The sequence below is a fragment of the Galeopterus variegatus genome, unplaced genomic scaffold (genome assembly GCF_000696425.1).
Source record: "Galeopterus variegatus unplaced genomic scaffold, G_variegatus-3.0.2 Scaffold1462, whole genome shotgun sequence".
Classification (NCBI taxonomy): Eukaryota; Metazoa; Chordata; class Mammalia; order Dermoptera; family Cynocephalidae; genus Galeopterus; species Galeopterus variegatus.
The window spans coordinates 128,150-137,714 of record NW_007727573.1 but is presented as its reverse complement, the minus strand read 5'-3'; the positions used below and the strand labels follow the sequence as shown (position 1 = coordinate 137,714).

The window sequence follows — 9,565 nt, the reverse complement described above, 5'->3', positions numbered from 1 at the left end:
TCCAGGTTTTATGTGGCCTGAGGCTTCTAAAGCTTGAAGGATCCTCCAATGAGCTTCAGCTTGAAGACCAATATACTTATGCTTCCTCCAAGTAAAGCAGAAAATGCCAGATCCTCCTTGCCCAGTCTTCTTTGCAGCTAGGATGTGGGTCCACGATCCATGTCCCACCAAACTAAGGCCTGAGATCAGAAGCAAGTGATCACCAGAATCCCTCCTGGCAACTGATGGCAGCAGTGAGGGCAACTCCCTCATTTCCAGAGGTAACAGGCTCAGAAGTTCTAGTGGCAACTGTCATAGTCCCCAGACCAGCTCTGTGCCCCCGTGTGACTTGGATTGTTCTGTGTGAATTCAAATCTACTTCCTTGTCCGTCCCAGAGGTTCTGTGAGCTTATTTTTCTTTTAAACATGTACTGAGCACTTATTGGCTCTGATTTCCCGAGCTCAGGACTAAGCACTCTACACATCCAGCATCCTTTAATAAGCCCCTTTGTTGCCGAAGCTAGGTTTTGTGGCTTGCAGCTTGGAATCTACCCTGTTCTCCTCCAGGACCTGGCTTGCGAGGACCAAAGGAAGACAGAACCAACTCAGAGACTTTTTCTTTCCAAGCTCTTGGCAATCCCGATTAGTTCCTTCACCCTCTGACCTGCCCCACCTGCCTTCCAGCACGGATCCTCTCCAGCCTCTTGCTCTGCAACATGCTACACCTGGCTTGCTGCCCAGGCCTCCCCAGCCCTCTCTCCCCCAGCCTTTCCACCTCACTGCCTTCTTCCAGGCTTATCCAGAATGCTCTCCAGATTCTGCAGTCTGGACTCAGAATTTAACACTTCCTGTATCCCCCAGCAGTGTCGCTGGCCATGACTCTCCTTGCTCTTCTCTAGAGCAAATAATATGGAAAAATATGTCCCTTCTTCACCCAGGAGACAGGCCTCCACAACCATGATCCACCCTCTTCTCCCCAGTGCAGCCCCAAAACAAAATCCCCCTCTTTCCTTCAACCTCCTTCTCACTATGTGACATTGGACCAGTCTTTTCACTTCTGACTTTTGCTTGTCAAACTTTACAGGCTATAAACTCTAATCTGTATCACACAGGTTAATTGTTATGTTTATTTCTGTAGGTAGGATCTTTTCCATCAGTTCACCTTATCTGGGCAGGGTGATGGGGGCTGGTGGGCTCCTGGGAGTCAGGGCAGAGAGAGACTAATGGGAGACCACAAGACAAAAGGATTTTGGTCTGATTTCTCACTGAAGATACAGGTGAATATAAAATGTGGTCATCCCAGGGCCATGGGGGGAGTGGAGTTCAGGCTATGTGTGTGTGTGCCAGGCTAGGACACTCTTCTCAGCTCCTGCATGACACTTTCTAAGGGAAAAGAGAGTTGAGGGGAAAGAACGTGCTGGAGTAAGAGCCAAGTCAGGTGAACTGTTTTTTATTTTTTGGCAACTGTCTGGTACAGGGATCTGAACCCATGGCCTTAGTGTCACAAGGCTGTGCTCTAACCAACTGATGCACTATTAAAAGAGAGACTTTATACAACCAGTTACAGATTTCTTTGTTCCTTCTCCACTCCCACTGCTTCACTCAACCAGCCTAAAGAAAATAAGTAAATAAATAAATAATAAAAGACTTTAGACAAATTTAGCAGAATTTATTTGAGCAAAGGAACAATTCATGAATTGGGCAGCACCCTGAAGCAGTGAAGGTTCAGATAGCTCCACCCAGCAACTTAGGCAGGCAGTATTTATAGACAGAAAAAGGAAATGACATACAGAAATAGCCTGACTGGTTACAGCTCAGCCATACCTTATGTGGACAAGTCTGAGTACTTTATAGCCTGTGACTGTGTGAAAGCTCAGCTGCTATGATCTGCAGAGACTCATCTACTTATAACAAGAATATACTCTACTTAAGCTGCAGTTTGTTTACATATTAAATTAGGTTACAGTTTGCTGGGTAGGTGGCAGCTTTAGGCCAAACTTAATGTAATTTAACAGAACTTACTCCCTGTGCCCAGAGAAAGTGGGGGCAAGACATTCACTTTCCATGAAGAGTGAGTCTTCAGCTCAAAACGATCCTTAAAAGAGAGAGAGAGAGAGAGAGAGAGAAAGAGAAAAGAAGAAAAAAAGTAAAAAACAAGTGACTCTGATGAGAACCTGGCTCCTAAAGAGGACTCAAAGGAAAACCAAAAATGGGGGTGTGGGGGGGGGGAGAAACATGGAGTTTGGGTCTCAGTCTTTTTCTGCTTCAGGGACGGACCCTGCACTGCTGGCCCCTAGTAGCAGTTTGTTGCCCCGTGCACCCAGCCCCTCTCCATCATACACTGGCCTCCTGGCCCTGGTGACCACCACAAGTGAGGACCTCCTCTAAGGCCCGGGGTGCGTGGAGGTGGACGATGCCCAGCTGAAACTGCTCGGGCCTCGCGGCAGCACCAAGTCCAAGCCGAGGTCATGCTGCTCGTCCTCCGAGAACACAGGCCGGTAGCCCAGCAGCTGCAGAGCCCCGGCGCACAGCTCCTGCACGCGGCGGATCTTGGGGAAGGGCAGCGCCTGGCGCCAGGCCTGCGAGACATTGAGCGCGTTCCTGGAAGTGGTCTTGAAGGCCTCGCGGGGGGAGCCGAGCCCCGACCCGTGCGTGATGTTGTGGATCCAGCTCTCGAGCTGTGGCGTGAGGCTCAGGCCAGTGAAGCTGTAGAGCGCGCGGATCTCGGCCAGCGGCTCCCGCACCAGGTCCTCGAAGCGCACCAGGCGGTAGCGGCCGCGCAGGAAGGGCGGTGGCTTCTGCGTGGCGGCCTCGGCGATGCGCACGTGGCTGCGACACACCTCGCGCACCACGCGCAGACCCGGGTCGGCCTCCACCCACGTGCCGTTGGTGCCCAGCACGATGCCGTTGTCGCGCGCCAGGTCCTTGGCTGTCTGCTCGCGCGAGCGCAGCACGGCCCGCGGGTCGCGCACCAGGTGGACGATGCGCAGGTTGAGAGCGGGGTCGCTGAGCAGCGGGTAGAGCACCTGCAGGTTGAAGAAGCGCACCTCCTTGAGCACCACGTGGCTGTAGGAGCGGCAGGCCTCTTGGGCCAGGCTGAAGGGCCTCCGAGCGCACAGCGGCTTGCACACGGTCTCGCTGCTGATGGCGTCGCGCCGGAAGGCGCTGCAGGCCGGGGGCGAGCACAGCGCGCGGCTCACCGCCCACTGGAAGAGGTCCGACAGGTTGCGGCGCCAGGGCAGGTAGGCATCAAACACATCCATGTCGCACAGGAAGACGGAGCGCACCAGGTCGCGCACGGCCATGTGCAGCACCGGGGCGCTGCTCTTGGACAGGGTGGTCCACACGTGCCACGCGGGCTCCATCAGATAGAAGACGTCAGGGTGCTGGCTGAAGAGCTGGCCCACGAAGGACGAGCCTGAACGCCATGAGGACAGCACCAGCACGTGCACGTGCTCCTCGCGGCCCGACTGGGACGGTGGCCCTGGCCGGGAGACCAGGAAAAGCAGGAGGCAGGTCTGCAGCAGCAGGAGTGCGGTCACTGCAGTGCCGGAGACGCGTGGCAGCCACATGCCGCCGGCTAGGGGCCTGCGGGAGGAGGGTGCAGCAGTTAGGGACTGTGGCCCTCACGCCCAGCGCCTGCCCCAGCTACTACCCAGTGCCTGACCGCCCAACTGGAAGGGGCCTCCCCAGACCACGATGGTCTCAGTCGGGCACTGTCCCAGGAATGTAAAGTTAAAGCATAAGCCATGATCTAGTCTATGCTGAGAGCAAGTCCAGTTGCGGAATACTGTGGGAAGTCAATCAATCTTATCTTTCTGTGTACTTATTGTTTATCTATCTATCTGGAGGGGGAAATATTTTTAAAGCAGAATTCCTGCCCTTTGCTTGAGAATTCCTCTTAGGGAGACACTTTTAGGTTGTTTAGCTAAACAGCTTGATGGGTCATTTGGCTGATGTCCGAGCACCTCCCTAAAGATGAATCCTGGCTCTGCCACTTCCTAGCCTGTGATCTTGGACCAAACACTTAATCTCTCTGTGACTCAAACTCCCATCTTTAAAAAGGGGATAGGGGCTGGCCAGTTAGCTCAGTTGGTGAGAGCCTGGTGCTGATAACATCAGGGACCAGGGCTCAATCTCTGTATGGGCCAGCCAGTAAACAAATAAAATAAAAAGGGGACAATACTGGTACCTGGTTCACAGGATTTTGGAAGATTATTGGATGGAGCATGGAAAGCAGGAGCGTGTAGTAACCTTAATAACTGAGGATGTGGACTTTCTACATAGTGTTCGTCTGCACTATATGATTTTTTTTCTCAGCAAGCAGATACAATTTTGATTATTAAAAATAAACAAACAAATAAAATAGACCAAGAACATCGACTGTTGCCATCACCTATGAGGAGTGAAGTGCTGGAGGCAGCATGGACTCCAGAGCGAGGGTGTCCTCCTGCAGCCCTGTGTGTTTGCAGAAGAGACCAGTTAAAGGGGAGGTAGGATGGAGCCAGGGAGGCAGAGAGGTGAGAGTGGCCTGCTGCCTGCCACTTTCCCTGCTGAGGGTACTCACTGCTGTCCAGGGCTGCTGGGAGAGCTGCCCACGCTGATCACAAATCCATGGGATATGCCTGGAGGTTCCACAGAGCCTGGGAAAGCAGGAGGGAGACTGGTCAGAGTCTCACCGGGGAAGATAGCCTCGCACAGAGAAAGCTCCCTATGGGTGGGAGTGGCACTGCCCTGCCCCTGGCCTGAGCTGGGCATTTTTCTAAATGGGTGTGAACTGACAGGAGCTCCTGCTGGAAAGAGGAAAGAGCTGGATTTGAGTCCCAGCACTGCCACTTAGGTGACAGGAGACCTGGGTCAAGCGACCTGATTTCTTCTAGGCTCAGTTTCCTCCTCTGTAAAATAGGGATTGCAACATCTAACCTCTTAAGGTTGTTGTGAGGAATGCTGCTGTAAACACCTGTGAGAAGAGGGCTTTGTAAAGTGTCATAGGTTTATCTCATGTTACTGCTGCTGTTATAGTGTTGAGCTATGTCCGGAGGGGAGGAAGCCCCTCCCCAAGGGAAGTCACCTACACTTTGAAGCCCATCATCTTCCAGGCCCACCTCTAGCCCCCAATCATCCCTGCACCCTTTAGATCTTAAGAGTGTTATACTTGTTCCACAGGGTGGCAGGAACACTGAGCCCAGCTCTGACACTCCAAAGTCCTAGAGTTTCCTCCTCTTTGCACCTGTTGCTCCTGCAATGATCTCAGGGATGTATGACTTTGGAAGGGAGAGGCCTGAAAAATTCCTCCTGCTTTTGTGAAAGCATTTCCTCCCCACCTAATCTCCTCCCCATCCATGTCACCACTGTGAGAAACCAGGGTTTAAATTGTGGATAGATCCCATCTCTGTTCCTTCTCCTTCTCCTTTGCAGGAGTGGGCAGAGAATGCTCAACAGCTCACCTGCTCTGCACCTGTTATCAGTGCTCCTTGAGTGCTGGCTGATGAATGGTGAGCTCCCCAGAGAACATCAGGCAGGAGAGGAAGGGAACTCATATTTGCTGACATAAATTACCACAAGTGCTAGATGCTTTATGTCCACTCCATGATTTAACTCAATGGCCCCTCAATGCTTGGGGAGATAGCAGGGAAGCTGGGGCCCCAACCCAGGACTCCTGTTTCTAAGCTCCTGGCACTTCTGATCACAGGCTACTGGCCTCTCCCACCCCTGATTGCTCCCTGCAGAGTGCAGGACCCTGCTGCTTTGGCCCAAAAACACTTGCCCTGGTCAGCCCAGCCTTCCCCTGGGTAGGGAGGATCTTGAACCCAGGCCAACGTGTTTGTTACCTGTGTTCCAGAAAAGCCAGAGGTCCTCTGAAGTGACTCACACACACCAACTGATCACACACTAACTGCTGTCTGATTCTATCATGGGGACTCAAGGACCAGGAAGGAGATTGAAACATCCTCTGCCACTCAGAGTATCCAGAGAAGTCCAGATCCTAGCTGGGAGTATTCTTTTTCTTTTTCTTTTAAAGATGACTGGTAAGAGGATCTTAACCCTTGACTTGGTGTTGTCAGCACCACGCTCTCCCAAGTGAGCCACAGGCCGGCCCTCTAGCTGGGAGTTTTCTAATGAAGAGCCTTGTGTTCAGCACATTGGCCAATTGCCCAAGAGTTCAAAGTAAGAAGAACATGTCAGGTGGGCACTGTGACATATCAGTCTACTTTTATCTCCATGATTGAATTTATCCTCCCAGCGTCCCTAGAGATTATCATCCCTGTCTGTTTTAATTGAGGCAGTGAGGCTCAGAGACATGAACACCCAGCTAGCAATGGCCACGGCAGGGGTTTAAATCCAAATGCTAGACCCCCAGTGTAGGCCACTATGGTTTGTCCAGTGAAGCCTCCCATCATGGAAGGTCTGTTTCCTCCCCTATGAATTCTTTCCTTTTTTGATTCTTTTTTTGGGGTATGTATTTATTATATGTTTAATATTTGGAAAAGGTAATACATAGAGATGGCAAAAAAATTCTAAAAGTACAGATAAGGACATTACAGACTCAAGTTTTGTGAAAATTAGAAGAGGGGCCCCATCCTCCAGGCAGACACAGCCCCACACCAGAGTGTAAGGGCCAATCAGGCAAAAGGAAGTGACAATCCCTGTCCCCTATGTCTTTCCCAAGCACTGCTCAGAGGAAACCCTACGTCTGATTTCCACCAAATCTCTGATGACAATGGTGATGACAATGATGATGAAAATAATCATATATTTCAGGGGAGGTAGGTCAGAGTAAAGTACAAGAGGCCGCAGAAGGAATAGAATGTTCTCCTCCTGCCTTACTACCTAAGAGCGCCATACAGAGTGGTCTTTCTCAAGTCACTGAAACTTTTTTTTTTATTATAAAGTCTTTTTTTAAAACTTATTTTTGTCAAAATAATACACATAACTTGAATAAGCATAAAATACCCCTTGAAGTTTACACAAGAAAGTGATAACGTTAGTTTTCTTTGGAGATGAATGAAATAGCTGAGGAATAGATATTTCATGATAAACCCTTTTTTTGCACCTTTAGAATTTTTTTTTTTTTTTTTTGCGGCTGGCTGGTCTCAGGAACCCTGTACCTTGGTGCCATGAGCACCATGCTCTACCAATTGAGCTCACCGTCCTGCCTGCACATTTTGAATTTTGACCCATATGAATACATTGCCTATTTAAAAATAACTAAAAATATTTTAAAATGTGTATAGTTTAAAAAGTCAAATAGTTATCACGTCATTTTCTTGCTCTAGCATACTACTTCCCAGAGGCAACTGCTGTCAAATTTGTTGGCTGTTTCTTCTGCAAATTAATTACCTTCCTACTTAAAAGACAGAGAGAGAGCTCTAATTGTTACTGTTATAATTTATGGTATTTTTATAGTCACTTAATACAATGAAAGATAAGAATTTACCTTCTCTACACACACACACACACACACACACACACACACACACACACACACACACACACTCTCACACTTCTCTTAGCCTCCTAATATAATTTTTGGTGAAATCAATATTGAAAATTTATATTATATGACTTCATAAAACAGCTCATAATTGAAGGTGCTGGCCACTTAGCTCGGTGGGTTAGAGTGTGGTGTTATAACACCAAGGCCAAAGGTTCAGATCCCCAAACCAGCCAGCTGCCAAAAAAACCCCAAAAATAAAAACCAAAAAAACATATTTGGCTGGCTGGTTAGCTCAGTTGGTTAGAGTGCAGTGTTATAACACCATGGTCAAGGGGTTTGGATCCCCAAACAGGACAGCCACCAGGAAAAAAAAAAAAAAAAAAAAAAAAAGATGAAAAATAGAGAAAAGACAAGAAAGGAAGAGGTTCAATCCCGGAAGTCCAATGCCCAAAGTCCCGATCCTGGTGGAGCTGACAATCTAGCTGGGAATTTACAAATACATCCTTGTGATGGTCGATGGACCAGATGGTGGTCCCCCATGAATTGCCCAGACATCCAGCCACAGGAGGGCCATGCTAGTCCTGGCACACATACTTGTCTCCTGGATTCTGGCGAAGTCCCCCAGCTGGACTCCCCCCAGTCCATCTTGCACAGCACCACCAGAGCTGCCTAAACCACACATCTGATCATGCCATTTTCTACTCGGCAACTTCTAGCTCTCCAACCGCACTTCCCATGATTCCCGTCCAGCATCCAATGCTTCAAGTAACCAGGAGTCATCTCTGTTTGTCAAACAAGCTGCATGCTCCCCTACTCCTCTGCTGTGAGCACCCAGTCCTGACTCTGTTCTCAGATATGCAGCATGGAGCTTGGCACTACATAGGTGTGGACATGGTTGTTTGTGTCTGCTCAGTTCCTATTCCCCCTTCTAATAACAGCCTCTAGACTGTTCCCTGGGGAACCCTCCTCACCCACTCAAAGTACATGTCATTTGGGTAGGGCTGATCCCCTAGTTCCTAAGGGTCATGTGTCCCAAGACTGGCTCATCTATATATTTCACACACTTATCCCCTTGCCACCCATATCTGCCACCCCACACAGAACTATTGGCTTAGGAATGGGACATCTGGCCAACTCCAATCCTAGAATTTTTGTAGGTTCAAAGGGAAGAGAGAAACTGCCTGGATATAGAGCCAACACAGAAGAAAACCTAGCAGAGAAAGAAAGGCAAAGAGTTTATGAGCAAGCTGACAGCACCATATAAACATCTGGATCCAGCTGTGCAAGATTTCCCCTGGACTTCTCAGTTGAGGAGGTATTCCGTTTTTGCTTAAGCCAGCATGAGTTGAGCTTCTATCACCTACAACCAAGAGTCCCGATGACACAGTGGATACCCTTGGTGGGGAGAGGTAGGATAGAAGTGGAAGGGTACGTGGGCAGAGCTTCTGGGGAGCTGGTCAGGCTTGACGAGGGTGCTGATTACATGAATGTGTTTGTGAAAATTCATCAAGCTATACTCTTGTGTTATTTTTCCTGGTGGCTGGCAAGTACAGGGATTGAACCCTGGACCTTGGTGTTATCAGCACCATGCTGTAACCAACTGGTGTGCTCTTTTTTTTTTTTTTAAAAGATGACCGGTAAGGGGATCTCAACCCTTGGCTTGGTGTTGTCAGCACCACTCTCAGCCAGTGAGCAACCGGCCATCCCTATGTGGGATCCGAACCCGTCTTGGTGTTATCAGCACCGCACTCTCCCAAGTGAGCCACGGGCCGGCCCTGGTGTGCTCTTTTCTGATGTATGTTATACTTCAATAAAAAGTTAAGAATCCTGACTGAATAAGACAGTGTCATATCACAGAATGTCCCAAAGACCAAATGAGCAGATGACATTAATAAATATTTGCTGAATTGAAATTAGATACTCTGTGATTCAAATCTAAAGGGAGTAACTCCCCACTTACTCCACCTTTTTTTTCTCTTGAGTATCTTAAAGTTACAGTACCTTCTAAACATCCCTTACCATTTCTTGGCCTGAAAGATACAGGAAGGAGCTATTGTTCTGCCTAATTTGCAGATGAAAAAACTGACATACAGGGCAAGGGATGGTTTGCCGCAGCAGGGGTCAAGCTAGAGCCCAGGAAGCCTGGCT

General features: G+C 49.1%; 1 protein-coding gene across 2 annotated transcripts in view; it reads right to left on the bottom strand.

The window, feature by feature from the left end:
- Nucleotides 1–1,627: 1,627 nt before the first annotated feature.
- Nucleotides 1,628–9,565, bottom strand: part of CHST6 (carbohydrate (N-acetylglucosamine 6-O) sulfotransferase 6) — a 13,615-nt gene continuing 5,677 nt past the window's right edge. The window contains exons 2-3 of one of the 2 annotated variants that reach the window (XM_008577217.1): nucleotides 4,547–4,622; nucleotides 1,628–3,567 (exon numbers count right to left, since the gene is read on the bottom strand). In XM_008577217.1, coding sequence (XP_008575439.1) covers nucleotides 2,364–3,551 — 1,188 coding nt within the window. In that variant the 5' untranslated portion in view covers nucleotides 3,552–3,567; nucleotides 4,547–4,622 and the 3' untranslated portion in view covers nucleotides 1,628–2,363. Of the gene's footprint in view, nucleotides 3,568–4,546; nucleotides 4,783–9,565 lie in introns of those variants that run through there. The other variant, XM_008577216.1, reaches the window with a different exon arrangement.